This window comes from Punica granatum, chromosome 2 (genome assembly GCF_007655135.1).
Source record: "Punica granatum isolate Tunisia-2019 chromosome 2, ASM765513v2, whole genome shotgun sequence".
Classification (NCBI taxonomy): domain Eukaryota; kingdom Viridiplantae; phylum Streptophyta; class Magnoliopsida; order Myrtales; family Lythraceae; genus Punica; species Punica granatum.
Genome location: NC_045128.1, coordinates 42106532 through 42134091, shown reverse-complemented (window position 1 = coordinate 42134091; position 27560 = coordinate 42106532). Strand labels below are relative to the sequence as shown.

At 41.1% G+C, this 27560-nt stretch overlaps 4 protein-coding genes across 6 annotated transcripts; 3 read left to right on the top strand and 1 right to left on the bottom strand.

Annotated features, from left to right (window-relative positions):
• Positions 1-591: 591 nt before the first annotated feature.
• LOC116194031 lies at positions 592-7885 on the top strand. The gene is made up of 7 exons (XM_031522754.1): positions 592-752; positions 857-980; positions 1100-1317; positions 1700-2247; positions 2390-3311; positions 5527-6765; positions 7441-7885. The coding sequence occupies exons 1-7, from the start codon at positions 750-752 to the stop codon at positions 7828-7830; spliced, it is 3444 nt and encodes a 1147-aa protein (XP_031378614.1). The 5' UTR covers positions 592-749; the 3' UTR covers positions 7831-7885.
• A 592-nt stretch (positions 7886-8477) lies between these two features.
• Positions 8478-9978, bottom strand: LOC116193752. Of its 3 annotated transcripts, none has more exons than XM_031522499.1 (2): positions 9745-9978; positions 8478-9173 (listed from the first exon to the last, which is right to left on the bottom strand). In XM_031522499.1, the coding sequence occupies exon 2, from the start codon at positions 9169-9171 to the stop codon at positions 8740-8742; it is 432 nt and encodes a 143-aa protein (XP_031378359.1). In that variant the 5' UTR covers positions 9172-9173; positions 9745-9978; the 3' UTR covers positions 8478-8739. The 3 variants fall into 3 exon arrangements, with proteins under 3 accessions (XP_031378359.1, XP_031378357.1, XP_031378358.1); XM_031522497.1 differs by having other exon boundaries at positions 8478-9209; positions 9745-9977; XM_031522498.1 differs by having other exon boundaries at positions 8478-9200; positions 9745-9977.
• A 3693-nt stretch (positions 9979-13671) lies between these two features.
• LOC116197414 (CSC1-like protein At3g21620) lies at positions 13672-18430 on the top strand. The gene is made up of 12 exons (XM_031527560.1): positions 13672-13900; positions 14404-14750; positions 14981-15127; positions 15232-15367; positions 15476-15577; positions 15671-15790; positions 15881-15961; positions 16062-16402; positions 16862-17107; positions 17200-17524; positions 17654-17887; positions 18005-18430. Exons 2-12 carry the CDS (start codon positions 14440-14442, stop codon positions 18230-18232), a joined length of 2271 nt encoding a protein of 756 aa, XP_031383420.1. The 5' UTR covers positions 13672-13900; positions 14404-14439; the 3' UTR covers positions 18233-18430.
• Positions 18431-18897: 467 nt separating this feature from the next.
• LOC116197415 (uncharacterized membrane protein YuiD) lies at positions 18898-21510 on the top strand. The gene is made up of 5 exons (XM_031527562.1): positions 18898-19313; positions 20204-20360; positions 20525-20575; positions 20830-20922; positions 21153-21510. Exons 1-5 carry the CDS (start codon positions 19165-19167, stop codon positions 21210-21212), a joined length of 510 nt encoding a protein of 169 aa, XP_031383422.1. The 5' UTR covers positions 18898-19164; the 3' UTR covers positions 21213-21510.
• Positions 21511-27560: the final 6050 nt, after the last annotated feature.

Sequence of the window (27560 nt, the reverse complement as noted above, 5' to 3'; positions counted from 1 at the left end):
ACTCATCCGACAGTCGATGACACGGCAAATCTAAGGCGGTCGAGTGCTCGCCAAACCGATCGTTCCATTTAATTAGATGGAGCATCAGAGGATTATAAGAAGACAAGGCTTCAGAATTTGTATAGGAGAAAGTGTCATTATCCGACTCTCCGTGTCTCTGTTTTTCTCTACGTACACCAAAACTGTTAAGGAACCAACAGAGACCACAAGCTGATACATTCCAAACCCTTCAGCTATTCGACATAAGACACTGCACTGCCACAAAAAATTTTGCATCAGGACAAAGCCATGTCGGATACTATGCTAGAGATACGCGAAATCATCGGCTGGCTTAGTCGGACCATTCCGTAACCCCTTAAGGCTGTTGGATCAACATTTAATAATAGTAGGTTGCATGTTGATATGACGGTCTTCAGGAAAATAAAATATTAATCGAGTGCTACTTATTCACTAATCGTGTTTATAAGTAAGAATATGTGGGCCATTTATTGAATCATTTTTCACTTTCAAGTATCTTATTGGATATCCAGTCATGTAGGTGTATAATACTCACTAAATATTTGCTCGGGGTTGAGAACCATAAAGATTCCCATTAAACATCCCGGATCCAATTATCTCTGCTTTAAATTCCCCTTCTTTTTCCTTATCTGTGATATATAAACACCGGCTTGTAGCAAATCAATCAAACAGAGTTTCTTATTCTTCATTGGCTCTCTCTGTCTCTCTTCTTCCATTTTCCCTCAAGCAATATGGTAATTCAGTCTCTTTCATGTTTCTTCAGTGAAGTAATTCCATTCACCTTTCATCGGCCGGACTTTTTTCTTTTTTTTTTGCTCATTTCGATATTTTCGGACAGGTTTTGCTTGGCAGCCAAGGCGAGAAGGGGTCTTTGGATGATGGGTCCTTGGTGGACTACAAAGGGAACCACCCAGTGGACAAGACTAAGACCGGTGGATGGCTTGCTGCCGGCTTAATCTTAGGTACTAAAGTTGGTTACAGAATGCTAATGGACTTTGGACACAGGCTGTTCGGAGACTGCACAAGCCTCGACGATTGGTTTGACGAAACAAAGTTTCATGGGTGCTTCACTTTTATGCAGGGACCGAGCTTTCGGAGAGGATATGCGTGATGGGGATATCGATGAACTTGGTGACATACTTGGTGGGGGACTTGCACATTTCTTCCGCAAAGTCCGCCACCATTGTGACCAACTTTATGGGCACTCTCAACCTACTTGGCCTACTTGGCGGTTTCTTAGCCGATGCTAAGCTCGGAAGATACCTCACCGTCTCGCTCTTCGCCTCCGTATCTGCTTTGGTGAGTTTAACCAAAGCAGCACATAGAAAACTATTTGCAAGAGCTTTTGTTTTCAGGACTTCTTCGAAGTCGTTAAGTCGCGAAGTCGATATGTCCTGCCACTTGTTTGGATAGGAAGTAGTAGAGCAAGAGGTTTTAAGTTTGCAGGACCAGAGGAATATGTTCACTGAAATTTGAAAAACCACATAGTTCTAATCTTGGCAAGTTCGACAAGTTAGGAGGATTCGGTCTTTTTAACTGGTTCCGTAGCTTTTCTGATGCGATTAGAATGGTTGGTTGGTCCCCGGATTACATAGAGTAATTTACTTTCGGGATAATTCGTGAAAGATTGATTGAAGTTGCAAGTTTTACTCGTAACATTGATTTCCATATTTTTCCACAGGGAGTGGGTCTATTAACAGTAGCCACGACTATACCCAGCATGAGGCCTCCGCCCTGCAGCGACTACCGGAGGCTCCAACACCAGTGCATCGAGGTGAATGGCCACCAGCTGGCTCTTCTCTATGCAGCCCTCTATACGATTGCACTTGGTGGTGGCGGGATAAAGTCCAATGTCTCAGGATTTGGGTCAGACCAGTTCGATAGCACGGACCCGAAGGAGGAGAAGGCCATGATATTCTTCTTCAACCGCTTCTACTTCGCAATCAGCATCGGCTCCCTCTTTGCGGTGATTGTGCTCGTTTACGTCCAGGACAATGTCGGTAGAGGGTGGGGGTATGGGATCTCAGCGGGCACGATGGTGATTGCAGCGGTCATCCTGCTGCTGGGAACGAGGCTTTACCGGTTCAAGAAGCCGCAGGGGAGCCCGCTGACAGTAATATGGAGGGTGGTATTCCTGGCCTGGAAGAAGAGGACTAGACCTCATCCGGCGCATCATAGCTTCCTGAATGGTTCCGAAAATGCCCGGGTCCTGCACACAGATCGATTCAGGTGATTAAACTTTTTTTTTTTTTGGCGTAATTGGGTGATTAAACTGATCACATGGCAATGGCAGGTTGATTTAGGTAGATGAAGGCGTGACCATCTGCATTAATGCTGACAGAGATTTCCTTTGTGTTTAATGTGCCATTAGGTGTCTCGACAAGGCAGCAGTCCTGGATGAGGCCGATTCAACAAAAGGAAGCGACCGTAATCCTTGGCTAGTCTCGACTGTGACGGAAGTCGAGGAGGTGAAGATGGTGATAAAACTGATGCCAATATGGGCCACCTGCATCCTCTTCTGGACCATCTACTCCCAAATGACCACCTTCACCATCGAGCAGGCCACTGTAATGAACCGAACAATCGGGTCGTTCACGGTCCCTGCAGGTTCCTTGTCGGCATTCCTCTTCATAACGATCCTCCTCTTCACCTCCCTCAATGAGCGGCTCTTTGTTCCGTTGGCCCGGAAACTCACTCACACCACCCAGGGCCTAACAAGTCTCCAGAGGGTCGGGGTGGGGCTAGTCTTCTCGGTTGTTGCAATGGCTGCCTCAGCAATCATCGAGAGACAGAGGCGAGTTATTGCCAATGAGCACGGCACGAAGATCAGTGCCTTCTGGCTCGTCCCCCAGTTCTTCCTAGTCGGGGCAGGGGAGGCGTTTGTGTACGTGGGGCAGCTAGAGTTCTTCATCCGGGAGGCACCCGAACGGATGAAATCGATGAGCACGGGTCTGTTCCTGAGCGCGATCTCGATGGGGTTCTTCATTAGCAGCCTGCTCGTGTCGTTGGTAGACGAGGTCACCCACAACAGCTGGCTGAGGAGCGACCTTAACAAAGGGAGGCTGAACAACTTTTACTGGTTGCTTGCTGTCCTAGGAGTGCTGAACTTCCTGATCTTCCTCGTGTTCGCGATGAGGCACCAGTACAAGGTGCAACACTATGCTGGGAATGCCGAGGACGAGGAGTTTGGGATCGGAGAGGTGGTTAAAGGGTCGAAAGAAATGGTGAGAATTGGTGAGGAGGAGGAGGATAAGGAGAAGGCATGTGCTGAAGGGAAGGAAGGGGCTCAGTTTGTTTGATTCAATGAAGATCTGCTGAGGATGTCCTGTCCTGTTATTAATGAATGTATTTGTCATGATTTTTTTCCCCCCTTCTTTCTATATTTGGGGTTTAAGCAGGATAGTTTGAAATTACATACATGAAGTCATCATCAGTGAAAGATATGAATCTATTCGCATGTAAGGTTATCAAGGTGATTTGCAAGCGTGATTATCGTATGGTCGTGTGTTCTAATTCCAAGTTGGCCAATTCAATTCGAATAATATCGGAACCTCTAATACGATAGATGGATGAATGATCGAATCGAGCCATTTTTCCAGATTCGTTGTATGGAAATTATTGAGGAAAATATCCAAATCTTGGAGCCCCCCCTTGAAATGTCACGGGAAGGAACGCGTCTTAGACAGAATTACAAGCGAGTCAAGACTCTGTTCTCTGCTTCAATGCCCGGCCCATTGAAATGCCCAGTCGGCTCGTCTCAGAGGGAATTGACGGCCCATCGTTTCTGATGAGAAGGTATTGTTGGTTGGGCAATAGATCCATGCTATTTGTATAGTTTTGCTTTTCTCTCTCTCACTTTTTCACCTTCATTTCTCGGTTTGCGATCCAATATTCGAAAACTCAATAAATTTAACTAATTCAGTTCTAGACAAATCGAATAAAACTTTTCAAATATAAATTTTCTTCATTAACAGGATTTGAATTCAAGATCTTATTTAAAAAAAAAATATTGAATCGTTCAAATCAATTTGCACGGATCGTCTCTTTAATAACATTTTCAACATTTCTTTTTGCATAAATAAAAGTCAAAATCTGTCCGGATGGGGTTTGCATCTGAGTTTGTATTTCTTTTATCCTTTTTCTTAATATTTTGGACTTGGATTCCATTTTCGCCAAAAACAGTCATACTTTTTATCTATTGAATCCATTGTTTTAAAAAATTTAAGATCATTATAAATCTTGCAAAGTAACGAGTAATTCATCAATATTGTCAAATATCAAAACACATATGTTATATGTAACATGAAAATTATATTTGATAGCAAAACGTTCCTCTATGCTCGAACCCGGGTGCTTAACACATTAAGAAGAAGTTGCATGTACAGTAGAAAATGGTATTGCAGTCCACAACATAAATAACACCGTTTCATGAAGGTAAATGAGAGGAGATAAAGTGTTGGTTAAGTAAAGCGCAGTTGCTTTCAATAGCGCATACTAATAGGACGGTTCATCGTAAACGCCCAGGGTCCATTCAAAAGCAAAGGATCGATGGTCGTCATCAGTCTCTGTGGACCTCACATTTTGAAACCTCAGAAGATGTCCAACGGCCAATTCTTAACCCGACGAGATATTTCTTCATATCTGATGTTGCCTGAAGAAAGGGCAGACGAAGCGAGTCACTCGATCCCAAAACTCCACTCCGCCACAGCCACAGTCTCAGTCTCACCTGGTCAACCCAGGACTGGGCCCCACAGCCAACCCGTCACTGTGCCGCGTTCGTGTTGGCATCGGTTCGTCCCCGGTCCGATCCGGTCCCGCCTTCAGGCAAACCCAGACCGGGGGTACTTTCGTCATTGTGCCCTCCCCCACCTTCGTCCTCCTCTTTCCCCCTTCTCTTTCTCTCTCCTCACAACCTCCATTTTTTTTCTTTGTTTCACCTCTCCTCCTCCTCCTCTCTCTCTCTCTCTCTCTCCCATGGCCTTTCCATCTTTGAATTCTCAAAACCCCAAAATTGAACAGCGAAGCAGCGGAGGAGGGAGAGGGGGCCAGTGATCGGGAGCGGGAACTGCCCGTCGATTTCCATTCCCGGGATTTCTTCTCTGCATTCCCTGCTCTGTTCTTCGGTTTCCAGATTCGATCCTTCTTCCTACCTCTCGGAGCTACCGGTTAGCTAGGTTTTGGCCGGTTGGAGGCCTCATCGTGTCTGGGTTGTTCCCGGAATTCTAAGGGCGCCTTGGCTCTCGGATCTCTTCAACCCAATGATCAATGTGAGTTCGCCTCTCAATCTCTCCCCTCGATTCGAAGCTTCCCTTCATTTCCTGAATTCTAGCATCGGGATCATCTGTACAAATCAGCCCGTGTGAAGGAATAAGGCCAATTTGAGCAGCCGCAGCTCTTTTATTGTACCCTTTTCTGCATTCTTGGATACGTCCGGAGGTTTCCTGTCATAGAGCTGTCTGGAACTTGTGATAAATTTCACCGCTTTTGGGGAGCTAAGGGTGTTCTTAGGAATTCGTAGATATGATCAAGCAAATACTTGGAAAGATACCTCGAAAGCCCTCGAAATCATCCCATAGTGACGATGGCCTGGTCAATTCCCATTCGCCACTGAACACATCGACAGGGCCTAACTCTACGCATAACTCGAGACCCGCTTCGACTTCTGCGAAATCATTGAATTCTGGTTCTGGTGCACCGCATTTGGGGAATGGGACTGTTAGCAAGCCGAGTCATGGGAAGAAATTGTCTCCGGTTGCTGGGCAAGTGGGACCGTTGCTGGCTTCCGGGGCTTACGAGGCATTGCCGAGCTTCCGGGATGTTCCCAGTTCGGAGAGGCAAAATCTGTTTATCAGGAAGTTGAATATGTGTTGTGTGGTGTTCGATTTTAATGATCCTTCAAAGAATCTCAAGGAGAAGGATGTTAAGCGGCAGACCTTGCTGGAGCTGGTTGACTATATATCTTCTGTTACGTCCAAGTTTAATGAGGTCACAATGCAAGAAATCACAAAGATGGTGGCATTGAATCTGTTCAGGACATTCCCATCTTCGAATCGTGATAATAATATCGCGGACATGTTTGATCCTGAAGAGGAGGAGCCCACTATGGAGCCGGCTTGGCCACATATTCAGATTGTTTACGAGCTTCTGTTGAGATTTGTGACCTCCTCAGAAACTGATGCTAGGCTTGCCAAGCGATACATTGACCATTCCTTTATCCTGAGATTGCTTGACTTGTTCGATTCTGAGGACCAAAGAGAAAGGGAGTATCTGAAGACAATTCTTCACCGGATTTATGGTAAATTTATGGTGCATAGGCCGTTCATTAGGAAAGCCATCAATAATATCTTCTACCGCTTCATTTTCGAGACAGAGAGGCACAATGGAATTGCAGAGATGCTGGAAATTCTAGGCAGTATAATCAATGGCTTTGCATTGCCATTGAAGGAAGAGCACAAGCTGTTCCTTGTCCGCGCTTTGATTCCCCTTCACAAGCCCAAGTGTGTGTCCATGTATCATCAACAGCTCTCTTACTGCATCACTCAGTTCGTCGAGAAGGATTTTAAGCTGGCTGATTCAGTAATCCGGGGTCTCCTCAAGTATTGGCCTGTGATAAACAGTTCAAAGGAGGTTATGTTCCTTGGTGAGTTGGAAGAAGTGCTAGAAGCCACCCAAGCTGCAGAATTCCAGCGCTGTATGGTCCCGCTTTTCCGACAGATTGGCCGTTGTCTCAATAGCTCGCATTTTCAGGTACCTGACTCAAAATATCTGAATTGCCATCTTCCTTTAGCAGATTGATCATCAAATCTCAACAAACACATCTCTCAAAAAATTATTCTATGTGATAGCAAAACTTAATGCTTGAATATTTGAGTGACTCCTAAGTATGTATCTCATTTGTATGTCTGTCCTGTTTATATTAATGTGGACCTTAGTCAATCTGCCCTCTCCTTCGTCCTGGCAAATATATCGTGCTTTGCGCTTATCCTTTCTAAACAAACTATACCAGTTTTAGTAAAGGAGTTTTGCTTTTTCATCACCAAATATAAGGTCTAATGGGATCGGCTTAGTGCAATGAGATTGCTGAAGGAAGACGTATCTTTGAATATTACCGTGTCAAACCTCCATGGAGAAATATTTAGCAGAATTTCTTGTGTTGGAGGTGATTGGTGAAGTAGGGAGTGTTATCTTTGGCATGTAAAAATCTTGTAGCCCTGTAAGCTTTTCCCCTTCGGTCTACTTATAATCAAAGTCAATGCATTCAACGTATAATTGTTGAAGACGTACCTCTGCTGCCAAATTCTGGTAATGTTATGTCAATAATTGAGATGAAGTAATCTCATTGGATAATGTCTTTGACTTCTTGGAATTTTGATCCTACTTGTTTTGGACTAATACCATGTTACATGGTGATCGTTTTGACAGGTAGCTGAACGAGCACTCTTCTTGTGGAACAACGACCACATTAGAGACTTAATCATGCAGAACCGAAAGGTCATACTCTCAATAATCTTCCCGGCCCTAGAGATGAACACCCGGAGTCACTGGAACCAGGCAGTTCAGAGTCTCACCTTGAACGTGAGGAAGATCTTCTCTGACATTGACCAAGCTCTCGTGGACGAATGCCTGATCAGGTTTCAGGAAGACGAAGTCAAGGAGAAGGAGATGAGGGAAAGGAGAGAATCTATGTGGAAGCAGTTGGAAGACGTGGCAGCCTCCAAGGTCGTAAGCAACGAGGCCGTGCTAGTCTCTAGGTTTGGATCTTCCATTGCCATCGCCACCAGTTCAAAAACTCGAAATTCTTCGGGTAGATGAGAGAATTTGGCATGTTGAATTTGCTAGAGTCTCTTCCCCTTTTGAAGCTCGGGAACCCAACGTGCTCTCGTGGCTTGTTTCAGTTGTGATCTGATGTATGATGCCGACCGAGTTGAAAACTCAAAGTGGGTCCAGAGCTGGACGTTTGAGGTCGGTCAATCCTCCTCCTCCTCCATTTTCTTATTTCCTTTTTTTTTTTTTATAACTTTCATTGAGGCTCATTGTCTTATATTCTGTTCAGTAAATGCCGATGTGTGTGTACCATAAGGGATATTTGATTTATAAAAGTGTAGCCCTTTCTTTAGTACCTGTCGATGAAATTAATCTGTGTAATGATTCGAGGACAGCGCCTTATGCTATTTGGATACTCGTTGCCTATTTCTTCTTTGGATAAGTGGTAAAGAGTATGCAGGCAACGAAGCATCTTCACCTTTCCCATTGCGACTATCTCCTTGTCTAAACTCTCCACAACTTGCATTGCTTCTGAAATAATATTTGGTTCCTCTCAATTCAAACCATCTAGACATAGAAAGTCCATAAAATTTTATGTTGATTGCTAATGTCGAAACTAATCTTTCATCTTCCACATAGTTACGTAGATGGCCTAGACCCTTCATTTGTAGATTCAACAATTTGGGAGAATAAAATGTAGAAGTTTTCTTCCTTGATGGCTTGCTATGCTTCCGAAACCCGTGCCTGGGCCGGACCTCGATATGAACATCCACCTCAAGCTGGCAAAGCCCTCAATTTGACTACAATACAAGGGAAATTAACCGATACAGGCACCAGTTCGGAGCGAACATCAGTTTACAGCAGAAGGAAAATTGCCTTGTGAAATGGTAGACTACAGAGAACAAACCCAAACAAAAATAGACCAAAAGGTTCATTCAACTGATCCCCCTGAGACTGCTAGTCATCACCATATGCTCGGAAGCTATACCGTTCTCGGTATGGACCGTTGAAGTAGAGGTCGGCCTCGAACCACTTGGGGTAACGGACAAGGTCACCCGCCAAGAACCGCATGTATCGTTCACTTCCTTCGGGCACAACGCGAACTTCCCCTTCCTCGATATAAACCAGCTGGTCCACTTGCCAGTCCCAGGGTAACTGGCATTTACCTGTCTTCCAAACGGACCACCGCGACACCCCGAGCTCTGCAAGCCTCTGCTGAGAGACTTTTCTCTCCACTCTAACGTTGTACAGCTCTTCCAGGGGCTTCTCTACTCGCATAGCCTGTATAGCCGGGGATCTCCTGATGCATCCAGCCACTTGCCGGTAGACTTTGCTGTTTCTTCTCTGAGAGGTTGAGATGAAACTCGGGGCCGAGATAATGCTCGCCATTTCTGAACACGAATGTCAATCCTGTTCACCTGATTTAGCTTTGCACAATGATATAAATTACACGAGTGCTTCGGTTATGCAATGATCATACTATTCATAGTAGAGGCAACCTCAGGCAACAAGGGCAATTTAATATAAGGGTGTGCATAACCACCGATCCAAATAATCTTTTCAATTCAAACATATCACAGAAATGGGCAGGCATTACGTTATTTGAGACTGCTTTGGAAAAATTCAAAATCTTCCCGTGTCTAAAGATGACAGCAGTCATCCCAATTTATCAACAACTTCACCGAGACCAAGGCTCAAAGCGATAATCTTTTCCCGTCTCGGATGCCCAGAATCTGAAAGGATTGTTACTATCATGAACAAAATCTACTAAAAATTTATCGTTCTTGTCAATACACTGAAATTTGTTCCCGAAAGTTTCAAATCACTCTCTGAAATCCATCGCAGGGAACGCAATCCAAACCACAATTCGGTTATGGGGCTAAAGCCCACAAGCAAGCATTCACAATTCACATACTGGAACAACACATAGAAAAGAGCGGTGAGGGGAAGAGAGTAAACTACCTGCAAGTAAAAACTATGAGCTTTCTGAGCAACCTTCTCAGAGTCAATAGCCGAAGACGAAACTCAACGGAAGAAGAAGAATGAAGAATGAAGAATGAAGATGATGACGATGGCGAAGACGAAGACGAAGACGATGACGATGATGAGACGAGACGAGACAAGGGAGTGAGGGAGCTCTAATGGAGCTTTCCTTTCGCCTCCTGGACGAAAGTTCTGGGAGTTGATAAGACAGGGGAAGGGAAGGGTTTAAGGATGAATCGGTCCGGTTCGCTTAAATGGCGGTTCAACGGTGTTCTCTCGTTTGATTGGTGAGCCGGTCTTCTTCTTGTATGTAGTATGGTCCACGGCCCTTTAAATAGAAGCTTTTCGGGCTTGGCGAGCCCGAAATGTTTCTTTCTCGAACTTAGATTGGGCTTTCGATGGGACTAAAAGATTCCTCAAATTAAAGGTCCCATTGGGACGTACGTAAGAGCAACCTATTCAATTCACAGAGGAACGATCTATACATATAAATAAAATTGACTCCCACAAACATTTAATAGGGTTATAGTTAATAGAGTTATAATTGTCCATTTGCTTCATCTATTAATAATTTTTGTAAAAAATTCTTTTATTATTTTAAAATTTGAAAAAAAAAAACAAAAGGAGCTTATATGTTTCCATTATTGATACAATCGCAAAATTATTTTGTGATTATCGAATTCATATATCTATATGCTCTCTATATAGTACAATACACTATTTAATATATATATATATATAAGATTATACAAAAGTTAAACAGACGAGTTAAATGGAAGTTACTTTTGGTTGAATATAACCGACACGATAACACGAACAGAGTTAAACGGGTAGGGTCGGTAATATTTGACACGACACGGAGTTAGACGGGTTTGGATTGAGCATTTTTGGTATTCGATCTAAACGGGTCCAATCCGTTTAGACACAGTTAATAAGTGTGTATTACCGGGTTGAACCCGTATAACCCGATTAAACTTGTTTATTTAGACTTGTTTAATCATGTTATTTAATCCGTTTATCTAACTGAATTTACCAAATTACCCTTCCACTAACCCTAATTTTGAATGGTTAACCGGATTGGATAAACAAGTCGTGTTAACGTGTCCGGGTAACCAGGTATGATCGTGTATTGTATGGATACGTGTACCTATTATGACACGTTTCGATAAACATGTTTAAACTTGTTGTGTACGGGTTGACATAGATATAAACGTGTCGTGCTCGTGTATGTGAAACCTGACCCGTTTAATAATCGTGTCGTGTACGGGTACTGACTTTGATGACACGAACCCGTTTAGACACGACACGATACGAATTACCACTCCTACTGTCGGGTATGGGTCATGATCATCATCAACGATTATCAACTAATTCTGCTTATATTGGATTAAGGTCGCTTTTATTTATTTATATAAATTATGTTTAATTATTTTGTGGCTCATGGTTGGTCCACTTGTGATTTATTAGTCTGCTAAGGCGTTTTTGTAATCGTCAGCTGATCCTCATTATGGAGCTTTGTATGGATTTTTAGCTCATTTCGAAATTCACACCCGTCCAAATACAAATCGAAATTGCACCGCAGAAGTTATTGATTATCAAAACTATTGGACTTAACTACGACCAATGCAATTTCTTTTTGTTAAGACCGCAGAAAAGTTCATTTTAAACGAGGTATTACGTGGATAATAAATTAATCGTCTATATAGTGAGTCCTGCAAGTTGGAAGACGATATGTAAACTGGTCTTTTGACATTCTAATATTAGCATATACTTTCACCCAAGATTAAGTCAAAACACACCAATTCATTGAAAAGGAAGAAGAAGAAGAAAGTAAAAACATATACCACACGTATGAATTAAGCACGGGCCGGTCTGGCCGATAGTGCATTGTTGGGTTGGACTCATATAAGAAACTTGCATGGACTCATATAAATGGGCCCTTTGCGACTCTCAAATGTCCCTTTCCTTATATTTTTGGAAAAAAAAAAGATACATTATCTATTGACTACTATTTCGAAATAATTAATTTTCCTTTTTTGGGCAAAGGAGGCGATGGATTAGTAAGGGACAGGGAGGGAAAATAAATAAGACGGAAAATTTTAAAAACGATAATTAATCATAAAACTAGTCTGCAAACATTGTTGCACTGGATTCCCTTTTCAATCAATATGAGATTGATTGAGGTGATTCAACACCATTTTCTCTCAAGCAAAATATGATGTTCGAATCTCGTGAATAAAAACGTTTATGATTGAGAGAATTTTATTATTTAGTAAATTAATTTAATTTAAAATTGAACTTGACTTTACTGAACTTTCAAATAGCAGGTGGGATGAATAAAGAAATTCGCGTTTCTCAATCCATAATTATTATGTAATATTTGGATATATGCAGTGTTTGCTTTACGTGGCCAACAATTGGCATATCTTGTCTTTGACCAAAAAGGCAAATCAATTTAAAAAGATTGGTCCACAACAATAAGAAAACGATAATGCATGACGATCTCAGCACCACCTGTCATCTTTGCTTAATTGATAAGTTATTATTACCACATTTACAGATCACGGTTGGTTCCAAATTAAAATATCATATAATCTCTTACTGAAAAAACACCATATAATACCGACTGATACCATATTTTTGTGCATTCATAAATATGGAATTAAAAGACAAGACAGGGGACAGTATCCGTTAATAGACAAACCATATTTTCCTTGTCAATATCTCAAAAGCCAGAGCACAATCGATTCACTTTCCAGCTTGGAAGGCTACGCGCCCATGTTCCTTCCCTGCATAACTGCAATCAATAGAATCTTTGATCTCAATTCAATTCCATTACTTTACATCCTTTTTCACATGAAATTTGCTTACCATAAGCTTGTCTTTCATGGAATGTCTGCACTTCTAACTCCGCATAATATGCCTTTTTTCGGGTTAATGCTTTCCATGTTATCGATGGTCACCCTCACCGAGCTAACCTCGCTAGTTCCATAAGGACTTACCCTATAATTTACTTTTGACTCTATCGACTGTCCCCCTTTATGACTTGGCCTCAAGCCGCCTGCAACAGTAAGCAAAATCGACTCAATAGTACTCCGACCAATAATGACAATCGAATTTTACCATTATCTCGTAGACTGATTAATAATTGTCATGTTTGACGCTTGTAATTTCAATGGGTCCCATTCGAATGCCTACATTTGGTCATGATGGGACAGATACGCCATCACGGCCGTTCGACAACTTTACGGTCCTCAAAAACCTAATCCACACCATCAACCTGTTCTGTCTCTCCCGTGAGTTAGTCTAATGATGAGAACCATGCATACTTGGTTACGAAGAAGAAAGTCCACGTTAGTAAGAAGAAGGTCCACGTGATGTCTATTTTGTCAAAGATGCTCACCCACATAGTTGTCTACGTTCATAATGGAAGAAGTAGCCGTTAGGGGGGACTCTCCCCCCTCTACTCCCACCTTCGTCTCCTTTGCCCGCCTGCTCACATGGCTATCCATATATATAATTATAAAAATCAGAACAAAGTGCCCGAAAATGTCACGTAAGTCGTTGATATCTCATGATTGAATGACTCTTGAAGTTCTTATAAATCACGATGTGAAAAATGGCATAGTATCATCTAACCACATCATTCATTGAACTTTAAAGTTTTTTCAGTTATGAAAGATGAAAAGTCATCTATTGGAGTTTTAATAATTAAATAAAAAAATTATAACTTATTTATAAATACTTATAAAAGAGTTTCTCATAAATGACTCTGCTTATGCAATTATAGACAAAATCGACGTATGCGCGGCCTTTATCTAGTTGACCTTTTATTGCCGACAATCAAATCCCATTTGGTCTGGGGATTTAAAAAAAACCCCCCGCCAATCATCAATGCCGTCTTTAAGACCAAAAAACAGTAAAAAGAAAAAAAAAAAACGAAGGAGAAAAGAAAATATTTAAAGCTTGGCGAACGGAAAACTGAAAAGACGCCAAGAAAGGACTGTTGAAAACGACCACCTCGGAGTATCACATTGAAAACGACCACCTCGGAGTTCCATTTTCCATCAATCATCCTCTTTGCCTCTCGGCTTTGCTTCCTTCATACCCCGGCTGCTCGTTTGCCTGCAAAAAGGTACGTTTTCTCTCCCGTCGTCTCCGAATGTTTCGTTCGATGCGTTGTGAGAGTTGTCGTCTTCGTTTCTTTCTTTTTTCCTTTTTTTTTTTTGGCGATTACTCTCCGTAAGACTGCCGCAGCTGGAAAATGGAGGAAAGGGAATCTTAAAGTTTCTGTTTTGATAAAGTTTCGAAGTCAATGGTGCTGCGAGTGGAATACTTTTGACTGATGGGTGTGGGAGAATCGAGAAGTGAGTGATTTGTGGTTTTTTGCCAAAATCTTCATACGACGACACGCCTAAGAATCAACCGAGATTGTTCTTTTGGATTCATTTCCATTTTCTCGCAGTGTTTATATTTCAGTACATCAGCGGTGGAATCTCACTTTTGTTTTTACTAATAAAGGGTGAGCCATTGGTCTTTGGTGATTCGCAACAGTCGAATGAAAGCTTTTGGGTTCGATGTCTTTTCCTTGAAAAATCGGTATTCCGTGTTCGGCTGAATATCGTTTGCATCTTTCAGGAGCTCCAGGTGTAAGCCTGTTGAAGATTTGCATCCATGGCCACGCTCAATGACATTGCGGTCGCAGCGGCCATCAATATCCTTAGCGCTTTTGCCTTCTTCGTTGCATTCGCTATTCTTCGAATACAGCCTGTTAACGACCGCGTCTACTTCCCGAAATGGTATCTCAAGGGCCTGAGGTGCAGCCCTTTGCGGACGGGTGCGCTGAGCAAGTTCGTGAACTTGGACTTCAGATCATACCTGAAATTCCTCAATTGGATGCATGCGGCTCTGCAAATGCCCGAACCTGAGCTGATCGATCACGCAGGGCTCGATTCTGTTGTTTACTTGAGAATTTACTTGACAGGGTATGCTCTTGAATCCCTTTATGTAGTCGATCGTTTGCTTCTTATGGGTTGTTCGGGAACTCGGTGCAGTTTCACAGTGTCCTCGTCTAATATAGTACGAGGTTAATTAGAAGATTTTGCTTTTGAACATGATGTTTGTTTTATTGGGTGACTCTGAATGCTTGTCGAGTGATAATCTGTGACTATGTTCTCGATATAATTTTGGCATTTTCTTCCCCATTCAAGTGCAGGTTGAAGATTTTTGTACCAATCACATTTCTCGCTTTTGCAATCACGGTCCCGGTTAATTGGACCAATCACATGCTGAAGCATTCCAACTTGACTTACAGCAATATTGATAAGCTCTCGATATCAAATATTCCGCTTGGATCCCGCAGGTACTTGGAAACATTGAGATGTGTGGTCCATTGGTTTTTTGGATCTTTCTACCTCTATTTGTGCACTGTTAGCATGTGTAAATAAATCCTGCGGTTCGTGGCAGATTCTGGACACATTTAGTAATGGCCTATGTCTTCACCTTCTGGACATGCTATGTCTTGAAAAGGGAGTATGAAATTATTGCATCTATGAGGCTGCATTTTCTTGCATCAGAGCAAAGGCGGCCGGATCAGTTTACGGTAAAACTGCTTGTAATATAGCATTTTACTTATGAACGTCTAATGAAATTCTTAAAGCCAAAATTTTGCTGTTGGTAAGCGGTGGACTTTATATGATTCCAAACATAGGTACTGGTAAGGAATGTGCCTCCAGACCCCGATGAATCAGTTGGTCAGCTCGTGGAACACTTTTTTATGGTGAACCATCCCGACCACTATCTCACTTATCAGGTTCGACACTTTTGTTGTCCCTGTCCCTCTGATGGATTGGTTGCAGAGTTGTATGCACAATTGTGTTTATTCTGGTGGAGTGGTTCTCTGCAGGTTGTCTTCAATGCAAACACACTCTCCAAGCTGATGGATGAGAAGAAAAAACTGCAGAATTGGCTCGACTACTATCAGCTTAAATATTCTAGAAACAAATCTACTCGGCCCTTGAAAAAGGTAATATATCACTTTGCATACCGTCGTCCGGTTTGAAGCCGTTTCCTATCATTACAAGTAATGTTTCCTTATCATTGCTTCGCTGAGCAGAAGGGAACTTTTGGCCTCTGGGGGAAGAAGGTTGATGCGATCGAGTTGTATACATTGAAGATTGAGGAAATATCCAGACAAGTAATCTCTTCTCATATTAGCTTCTCATGCTTTTCTTAGTCGCTCTCTTGATTTACATCTCTTGGTTTCTTGGCTGACGCTCTTGATTGAATCGGTGCAGATATTGTTGGAAAGAGAGAAAATTATGAGTAGCAACAACTATATCATGCCTGCTGCTTTTGTCTCTTTCAAGATGCGATGGGGTGCCGCCGTCTGTGCTCAGACCCAACAGACGAGAAACCCAACTGTCTGGCTAACCGAGTGGGCACCAGAGCCACGCGATATCTACTGGACCAACTTGGCTATCCCCTATGTCTCGCTCTCCATTAGGAGGCTGATCATTGCTGTAGCATTCTTCTTCCTCACATTTTTCTTCATGATTCCAATCGCGCTCGTGCAATCATTGGCGAACATAGAGGGAATTGAAAAGGCTCTGCCTTTCCTAAAGCCCATAATTGAAATGTAAGTTCCTTCTGAGAGCATGCAGTTGTGTTACTTAATCATTTCCAATTCAATGTGTATTTGGTTGCAAATTGTCCAAGTTGACTATGTTGCGCGATTTACATTCATCGGATACAAAGCAGGCCGTTGTCTGCATTGTCCGGTTTGACACCTATAGACATAAGTTGGACTTACAAGGGATATAAAAGAATAAACCGGATAAACCAGAACAGGAGTTACTTGAAGTGAAATCTGTGCTATGATGTGTTACAGCGACCAGTTTTCCCGAAAGCCTAAGCAGTTGGAAGGTTATGAGCACTGTATAGAGATCATGGTTTAAGTGTTATGATTCTTATCTTGTGATAGAGGACTGCTTCTAAGGACAGTTGGTTGATCGATTTAGTTGATGGCATTGTAGAAGCTTATCCATGCTTGCCTGCTCATAATGCATAAGTAACAGAAATTTCCTTTTCCGTGCAGGAAAGGGATAAAGTCGCTGATCCAAGGCTTCCTTCCTGGAATAGCCTTAAAGATCTTCCTCGTGTTTCTGCCTTCCATTCTGATGCTAATGTCAAAATTTGAAGGGTTTATAAGCACATCAGCACTTGAGAGGAGATCTGCGACTCGCTATTACTTCTTCCAATTTATCAATGTATTTCTGGGCAGTATTATTACGGGGACTGCATTTCAGCAACTAGACAATTTTATCCACCAGTCGGCGAATGAGTATGAGCTTAATTCAGCATTATATTCAAATAAAATCAAATCTTCGATTCATGTTCTGGACATAATGCTTATCTATATATTCACATGTGCAGGATTCCTAAGACGATTGGTGTCTCCATTCCTATGAAAGCCACTTTCTTCATCACGTACATTATGGTTGATGGTTGGGCTGGAGTTGCTGCGGAAATACTCCGACTGAAGCCACTAATTATGTACCACCTAAAGAATTTCTTTCTTGTCAAGACCCAAAAGGACCGGGAAGAGGCAATGGATCCAGGAACTCTTGGCTTCAACACGGGCGAACCTCAAATACAGCTCTACTTCCTACTCGGGCTCGTATACGCCTTGGTGTCTCCAATTCTTCTTCCCTTTATACTAGTCTTCTTTGCCCTTGCATATGTTGTGTACCGTCATCAGGTAAAAGCAAAATCTCACTGACTTCTTTGTCTTGGAATATTTAAGCGTCGTAATGATCTACCTGTTGTGTCCATTTTCTTGCTGATAATCTTAGTCCTGAAAATCTAATTCTATTCCCTCGATCTGCAGATAATAAATGTGTACAATCAAGAGTATGAGAGTGCTGCAGCCTTTTGGCCCGATGTTCATGCTCGAATAGTAACAGCATTGATCGTTTCACAGCTTCTGTTAATGGGTTTGTTGAGCACAAAAGAAGCTGCTCAGTCTACTCCTCTGCTCATAACTCTCCCTGTTCTGACCATTTGGTTCCATCTCTTCTGCAAAGGCCGTTACGAGCCCGCGTTCCGGAGATACCCGTTACAGGTCCGTTACGTTCTGTGCTCATTGAGCAGTTTTCCACCATTCATTTTCTAAGAAATTTCCTTTGAACTGGTTCTTTTGACTCTTTTTATGATTTCCTTCTTGTGATGGGCTTATTAGGAGGCAATGATGAAGGATACATTAGAGAGGGCTAGAGAACCGAACTTGAACCTGAAAGGATTCCTTCAATCGGCATATATCCATCCTGTGTTCAAGGCCGAGGACGAGAGCGTGAGCGACTCACCTCTGGAGGAGTCAGAGAGAACGCCTGACCTCGTCCCCACGAAACGTAGCAAACGCAGCGACTCATTCTCTTCCTCTGCCCATCTAATCTCACACGGGGAATAATAGGCTTGGTCAAGTCACTTTGCTGTAACTGTGGGAGCATAATATACAGATTCTCACAGAGCTGAGATGGGTGAAGCTCGCTTTGTAAATGTTAGCATAGGCGAAATGACTGACGGTATAGACTATAGAGGACTAAAAAGTTCCTTATTGATCGATTGACCTCGTAGTTTCCGGTTTTATATGGAAAGGAAGAGCAAACAAAACGCGGCATTCAGAATCAAGTGACCAAGTTCAATTTCTAGCTAACCTGAACTGATGTAGAACCATGGACACTTTTACGAGCTTCTTTCGAAGCTAATTTATCTGTTGCATACTAGAATTCTAGTCAGATGGATCATACTGGATGAAACACGTATGAACACGTGGCAACTGGCAATTGGCTTGCTTAATGCGTAGATGATGTGGAATTGTCTGACCAGTAAGAAAGAAAATAATATAAAACTTACTATCTGATTGGGCCACGTCTGCGCCACATTAGCAGGGTTCAGTACGGTCATTTTAACTGGGCAACGTAGCACTCACCCAAGTAAAATCCAATCCGGGCCTGTCTGAGAAATTTCCATGCGCCGAGTCCCGCACTCATTTTTTGGGTGGGGTTATATAGTCCGGATGTATATAATAATATAACGGTTTCGTGTCTTCCGTGGGCCCCACTTTGAACGGACCAATGAGAAGAGGCTGACTTTTCTCCGGCCCGTCGTCCCTCTCTCTCTCTCTCTCTCTCTCTCTCTCTGCTCATCGGAACATTAGTCGTGTTCGGTCGAAGTACCGGGCATGGCGGGAGGGAGAACCAGCTGAAGAGATCAAAACCGGTGGCGGCAATTCAATCCAACGAGCAGTCGTCTCCTTTATTTCCCAAGTCCTCTTATCAATCCCTGCAGCGGAGTCGAATTTCTTCGTCCGATCGCCCATTACATTGGCGTTCCGACAAGATGGACGAGGTTGTCACCGGTGGAGATGGGATCTCGAGCAACCCAACCTCCTCAGGCCAAGCCGCCTCGCTCCTCCCGTACAATCTGCCTCTCTTCTCCGCTTTCCTCGCCTTCGCCCTTGCCCAGTTCCTCAAGCTCTTCACCACCTGGTCTGGTCCCTCCTCCCTTTCTCTCTCTCGTTCGATTTATCCAGTGCCCTCTTGGATTCATCAATTTGAGTTTTGCTTTGCGTGATTGTCAGCTGAATTATTGTATTTGGATAGTTGTTTAGAAGATACTGGAGGGTTCAAACACAGGATTCTGGATGCAGCCTCCATGTTTAGCTTAAGTTGTTGGATTGCATCCTGAGTTGCATCGTAAGGTTTTGAGATAAATCACAGGAAAGAACAGACTCTGATGACAGTTGATCGAACAGAGTCAGTAATTTGATTGATTCTCAATAGGAATAGTTTGGGGTCCACCGGCTCTCCTTCCTTCTCAGATGAACCGGAATCAGTAAGATTCTGACACACGGTTGGTCGCATTCTAGGCTGCTGCGTTTCGCTTGCAGGCTAACAATGTAAGGATAGCGAGCCATATAATCATCTCGTAAGGACGTTTCTTCAGCCAATCGATATCTTTGAATCCTTTCTGTGATTTTGTTGATGAGAACTAGTGGCGCTAGTGCCACTAAATGAAACATATTAGCTTAGAGTCGGGGTTCTTGGGGAGATTGGGAGGAACCGAAAATGAAAGACCAAGTAACGATCTTGGTCCCTTGATCTTCCTCATTTAGTTTTTGGAGTTACTTCACGAATTGTGAAAGAGATATCATTGCCCTCTTGATTCACATGTGAGGTTCCGAAGTTTTATTTTTTATGTATGGACAAATGTTAGTGGTGGCTAGAAATTATCAAAGAGCTTTCAAGCTGTTTCCATATGCATGTCTAAAGAAAGACATTTAATCAGCCAAAAGCTCCCTAATAACACGTCTTTTCCCGTAATTATTATTCCGTAGCCAATGGCTCATCTTCTTAATGTTTCTTTCGTAGAAGCTCAGGTTCAAGGAAAGGAGGTGGGACTCCAAAAGAATGATCGATTCTGGTGGAATGCCATCATCACACTCAGCAACTGTCATGGCACTTGCAGTTGCCATAGGTCTGCAGGAGGGAGCAGGAGCACCCGAGTTTGCCATTGCTGTGGTCTTGGCCTGCATTGTACGTGCCCCTTTACTTCCTCAACTTACTAGACATATTCTCAACTTACTATATCTGGTGCTAAATCTCTCTTTGGTACCAGGAAGATGTCACTTCGTTAAAGAATAACTTTTTCCTCACTTATAAAACAAAGAATTAACATTTTATTTAAAATATGTGTGCAGGTTATGTATGATGCCTCAGGGATCAGACATCATGCTGGTCGGCAGGCTGAAGTATGTTCCTTTGACATAATTGCATTTAATGGTTCTTCTTGTTATGTGTTGTTGGCTGACTTCTGATAAAGCTGGGTCTACAAAGATTCGAGTGGTTCAGATCAATCACAGTAGTTGACTGTTATGGGTCCCATTACCGACCAACATGCGATCTCCAATAACCAATGGCTCTGAATACCTTACTTGAATCTTTTTATACCCACGTTGCACATCAGTTTTGGTTGTTCATGACTCTATTTCGGTTGCTTTTGCAGTTGCTGAATCAAATTGTTTGTGAGTTTCCTCCCGAGCACCCTTTGTCCAGTGTCAGACCTCTGAGGGAGTTACTTGGGCACACGCCTCTTCAGGTAAGTTTCTACTTGTGCTGCATCTTATTTCATATGTATTGCGTCCAGCAAGCATTCCCGCATAAGCTGAATATTCCTGCTGAGTTGTCAACTATTAATCAAGCTTTATCAGTGAAAGGTAGGAGAAAAATCATCTCTTGATCAAATATGAAGGCGCTGTGGCCAACAAGAAACTAGCACTTGAGTTCGCCATTAGTCAAAGTTGTGATTGCTTTCCCTGTTTTGATCAGGTTGTTGTGGGTGCTTTGCTGGGAAGCTTAGTAGCATATCTGATGAGGAACACCAGCTAAGTAATTGCACGACATCGGATTGATTTCTTCGTCTCGCGATTGATCTTGTAGGTGGATAAAGAAATATATAACTTAAAAGAAATTTTCTTCCCAAATATTCCAAAACATGAGTGATATATATCAGTAAGATTAGGATCAAAAGCTTTTACTACTGTACTGTGTATTGCATTCTTGAGTCCAGTTGCTTCAAGGTGTACATGGAAATTCTCATTTTCGCATTCATATGATTCTTCCTCTTTGGATATTCATCTTTTGTCGTTGCATTGTTCTCTCTAAATGAGACGTTCTGTTAGAACTTTATGATCGGTTTTGATTATAGGGTGTCCTCTGGTTCTAGCAAGGTCTACAATCTCGAGTCGGTATAATATATGATAATGTTTACCATCGATGGCGCTAGAGCTCTATGGTTCGACCCTTCAAGCAGTTTGTCCAACCATGAAGTTACTAGCACTTTTTTTCCCCCTTTTCTTTTTTGGTTTGATAGTCACGCGATGTCTGGGCCAGCTTGTCCTTGATTGATCCACCTTCATATACAAGTCAAAGTAGATCAATTATGCACGGCCATGGAATTCAGGCGAAATGGATCATTGTGTTTTGATCATGAAAGGATCAGAAGGAACTTGGATTGGTAGCTTCCATTAACAATTGATCATCATCAAAGTTGATCTCTCATATTTTGCTTCACCAAGTTCGGATGCTCATGAACTGCCGTATCGATGAAGCTTTTATTGGGTTGCCCAACTGCCATTAGGACTATGCCACCATATGTTAGTCCGCAGCTTATCTTGTTTATTTTGGGTTATATGTGCATTCAATGTGGATACAGCACTGTCGCCCCAATTTTCTTGAAATGTCGTAAGTTCATACTTAGTATGAGGGAAATGAAAAACTCGAGCGGCAATTAACCATTAATGAAAAACACCACTTGGCTCTTGGCATGCTACTCGCTAGTATTATTACATTCATTTCCTTAATGTTACATATCAAACACGATGTCATGACCGAGAGAGCGAGAATGCGAGACTCTCATGGACCACATCCCGCTCTCAATAACTCATTTTTGGAATGCTTTACAAAATTTACTTGGGTCTTGAGATAAACGGACTTTTTTTTTTTTTGCCTCCCTTCATAGTCGTGAGATAGACACATTTATAAGTCGTCCTTTATGCTTCAATAATTATTGTGTCATGATACACGTGAGAAAGATCCGGTGAAAGTTTGAAAGCAATAAATAATCACATTATAGGGACAATAACACGTTCTTATGGTACGTCTCCCTCAACTGTGGTCCACCGGTCCTATCCGGTACGTCTCCCTCAACCGTGGTCCAGCGTTCCCATCCTATGTAACAATGTGAAAGCAGAAACCAACAAAAAGGGCAAATATGAAAGATCGATCCCTCATCAGGCCCTTTCCATTTTCCATGGTATCATGGATGAATGGATTTTCATGAGTCATCCTCCTGTTTCTCCTTTTGTTGCGAAGTTCTCCCTAACCTTCCATGCAATGCCCGACAATTACCTCGATAAGTCATCGAAGAACTTCCGATTTTCTACCCCAAACGAGCTTTATAGTTTCTTATTGGACTAGGAAAGAGAGAGAAGAAAAAAACTGGATGTTCCTCGCGCTATTTTTTTTTTCAAATTCAAATTAATTCGACTTTAAAGCTATCGTCTCGCTTCTAATCACGGAACTGGCCTTCCAGTTCTTTAATGATGCAACCAAGCAGTGCTCATGAACTCACGTTGAACACGAGCAATAACACGCCATGTTCTTTGGGTTGCGAAAGTGATTTTTTTTTTCAATAATTCAGAGGCTGTGGAGTTGAATGTTGGGTTAACAAACGATAAAATATCTATAATATCTGAAGCCTAAGTTGTGGCCAAAATATTCTGCGTTCTCTCTTTCACGGGACTGGCCCCTATCTAAATCCAAGCCGTGTTTCAATAATACAGCAAGACCATTTAAGGACATTGATCGTCCTACTTTGGATCAGGGAGGCAGATAGTACAACCGAAGTGTTATGTGGTTGTGATGGGTCGTGACATCGACTAACGCTTTAATGTTGGCCGACTACGAGTTTCGTGCTTATTCACAAATATCTCACCTTGCCACATCATGGCACACGACTTCTATGGGGATGCTTCTGTTTGCCGACTAGTTCGTTGCCAGCCCCACGCACCCTGTACTGAACCCAAGCGACAGATCGAGTGGACCACTCCATGGAGAAGGGCCCTTGGTGACTCCTAGCTAGGTATCTTGGACGAGAAGAACGAGTGCATCCTTTCCCATTCTAAAATTGCAGTAATTTATTTCGATTATTAGAAATTTAAACTAATTTACTAAAATTGCAGTAATTTACTTTGATTATACGATGCAACCACTTTAAAGTTATCGTACTATAAATCTTCTCAAGGGGCACGTATATAATAATTCAATTACGAATTCTTACAATTAAGCTTCTCTTATAAAAATCACAATTAAGCAGTTAGCTCTTGTCACGAGTTGACATTTCGGTTCCTTCCCAAGTGCGATAATAGGGAGCTTGCTATCTGTGTTCGTGTCCGTTGTGTGCGAGCTAATATGCGTTGCAATATCATGAACACATACTAGTGGATATATTAATTTAGTAAGTGTAATTAATGAGCGTTGTGGATAGGCAATAAAGAGAGTTCTTACTTTAATGGGACTCTATGAGTTATAATAAACTGTGAGCCAAGTCTCCTCGTTAATCCCCTGTTAGATTTTACCATTTCATTAATGCTGCCTTATTAAGAGGGTGAAGAAGATGATGTTCTTGGTGCCCTTCTTCTCTCTTCTCTAACTAGTCACTTCACTTCCATGACCGTCCCATCCACGACAAGCCAACTACAACTCATGGTAATAGTTCTCCAGTCATGGTGAGTCTAAGATTTCGATTTGACGAACCTCCAACAAGAAATCGAACCAAATTTTACCTAAGATTTCAATTTGACGAAATCCCAAAAATTGGGAGAGCCGAGATCTCCTTTCGCCTCCTCTATTGGACCCTTAATGATTGGGACAACCTCATCGGGATCGGCAGCCCAGGCCATCCTCCCATCCACCATCATCGTTGTTGGCATCATTGACATCCATGGTCTCCCCAACATCGAGAGAGAACTTGTACTCCTGATCGCAACCAAAGTAGGAGTCGCACACGAAGTAGAACATGCGAGGCCTCAATCTAGGCTCTGAGGGAGCCGTTAAGTTGAGCTTCACCCTCGAACTCCTCTGGAGGCTCAGCCTCTTGATGGCCATCAGCCGGTTCGTTTTCGTGGTGATGGAAGGAAAAGAAAATGAGGAAAGAGAGGGAGTTGAGTGGAAGGAGGGGAATTGGGCAGTTTTTGAAAAAATAAAAAAATTATGAATCAATTTTTAATTTTTAAAAATTTAAAATCAAATCAAATAAAATCATAATTTTATTTTGTTATCAAAGGCGCTGGTGTCTTATAGGCTATGAGTCTGAGCCCGTCACATGCACAGGTTCCCCACGTTGTTCATATGCTTGAAAGAAAAGCCATAGTTTTGCTTTATCGTGCTGCATATTGACATTAATTTGTATCATTATGCGGACTATAAATTAAACTCGTCTCTTTTTTCGCTGAATGGATAATACAAATTAATCCCGTCTCTGGCGATTCAGGAAAAAAAAAAAGAGAAATAAAATTAAACCCTTTTCCGGTGACGTCATGACATACTAATACAAGTCAACCTACATATTTGATGCCCAAATTGATTGGACTCGCAATTATATCATGTGCCACGTTTTAACAGCCGAGCGTAAAGAAACCGACAAATTTTAGGTGGGTCTCACTCTACAAACGTCTACGTACACTCATAGATTCCAGATGATGATATATATACAGTTCCACAGGATGAAGGGAAAAAAAGAAAAAGAAAAAAAAGGTACGGAGATAGGTATAATTCATCTCCTGGAACTTGGTTACCGGTTAAGTTCAATATTACCACCCCTACGGTGGTTTAGTAAATAAATTTCAAGCGCTTTATTTGAATATTATGAGTTTAAATCACACTGAAAACGTAGAGTTCGTCACCATGTGAGTGTATTATGGGATGTCGGTGACCGGCATATAATGTTTGATCCAGTGAGCCTCGAACTTAATTCACTAGTGTGTTGGTAGGGCTGCGGTAACCAAGTTGAGCTAAAGTCTCAGCAAGTAATGACGAAATGAACATTCCGTGACTGTTAGGTTCCCTTAATCGGAGTAGTTACAACGGGCTAATAATCCAACTTAATTTTTTATTTAGAAAAAGAAAAAAAGTTCAATATTTTGGAGACTCGATTTCTTAGAACCATATTGCATACATAAAAGGATTTCATCGTGGTCACATTTAATTGGTGCGGTTGTTACATAACAAACTAGGCCAATCTTTATGATTGACTGAGGCCTAACTTGTGACAAATATGCACTGATCAGGACAATGCCTAATCCCCAACAAGAGTTCATCATGATTTCTCCCTCTAGAGCAAGGTAATCAAAGACACTGCAAGAATGCAATTTATCATACATTTTCGAGTGAAGCCTCTCTCCCACGTACATAGACATATACACGCACACTATAGTCAAAAGTTAGCTGATTTTTTAAAGTTACCATGATATTCTTGTAAATAAAAAAAATCATCATTGAAATTTTTTTATCTCGATTCCAATTTGAATTATTAAGAGACGTTCATAAATTTCTAAATTTATGTCAAGTGTTGCGGAGAGGGGAAAAAAACCTCATGACACTTGTTTCAATTTTTTTCATTACATGTTACGAAAGAATGGAAGATGGACACAATTATAAAAGTATTTTCCCATAATAATCTTATTTTTGAAGTTATTTCCCATTATAATGATATAATCTTCTCCGAAATCTATTTTTTAAAATAGTCTTATGCTATCTTTCATTTGTTTCAAAAGTTCCTGAAACTTTTTCATTGTTTTATTTCAAGTCCCGTTCAAAAATTAATATAGTTCAATTCGGTTTTGAGGTTAAAAAATCAAACTGTAATCACTTTACAAGGAAAAATCGAATCAAATATCACCTGTTCTTTGTTCATCTGATTAGCCAATTTTTTTTGAATATATATATATATATATATATTAAATCTTAGATAAAATAAAGGGATTTACCTTAATTACGCAATTGTTATGATCAAACAATAAATTAAAATCAATTTTAGTGGTTATTAGTATTAGTGCTTTTTTATTTTTCAATTTGTACAGTTATTTAGTTTTTTTAGAAAATTAATTTTACTTAAAGTAGTTTATTTCGGTAAACTATGATTAATTGGATTGAATACAATAAAAATAAATCATTAATGGAATTGCTTTTTGGTTAAAAACCTTATCTGGTTAGAATAAGTTAAGGTTTTTAGTAAGGATTTTAACCAAAAAGCAAAGCAATTCGATTAATTATTAATCACGGTTCATCGAATTGAAGCACTTTAATTAAAATTAATTTTCTACAAAAAAAAGATAAAATAACTAAAATAATATGTTTATTGAAATAAGTACAATAACTCAAACAATTGAAAAATAAAACACCACCAACACTAATATTCACTAAAATCGATCTAATTTATGGTTTGACTCATAATAATTCGTCCTATTAAGCCAAACTTATTAATTTTATCTAACATTTAATATATACTTTTAAAAAAATTCAGCTAAACAAAAAAAGAACCTTATATATTTGATTCAAATTTTCCTTGTAAAGTGATTACAGTTTGGATTTATAACGTTGAACCCGAATTGAACCATATTAATTTTCGGAAGGGACTTTAAATAAAAAAATGAAAGGTTTCAAGGACTTTTAAAAAAAATAAAAGATTACATAATACTATTTTGGGAAAATAAATTTTAGGGAAAATTATAATGGTTAATAGATTAAAAATAAGATTATTATGGGCAAAGACTCCAAATATAAAGCCCATGTGATCGAAACGTAATTATTATATAAGGATATGATTACAGGTTCGTTGGAAGGAGGTGGCGAGTAGGTGGACTTTTCCCACCCGCAGTCACTTCCCTTTTAATTTCTTTAAATTATAATATTTAATATGAATTTTTTATATGAAGAGTTCATCGGACAATTATAATTCAGACACGCGCTTTTTTTTATTGATAACGAAAAGTGATGTAGTTTCAGCCAACTATTTATATGTGTGTGTTTTCTTTTTAATAACGAAAGGTATTCGAACTTCAATCGACTATTTTTCACGACTCCTATGAATACCCTACAAGTTTGCAGGGCAATTATAATTTGGCTAGACGCTTTTTTTTTTAATAACGAAGAGTGTCCAAATTTCGACCGACTATT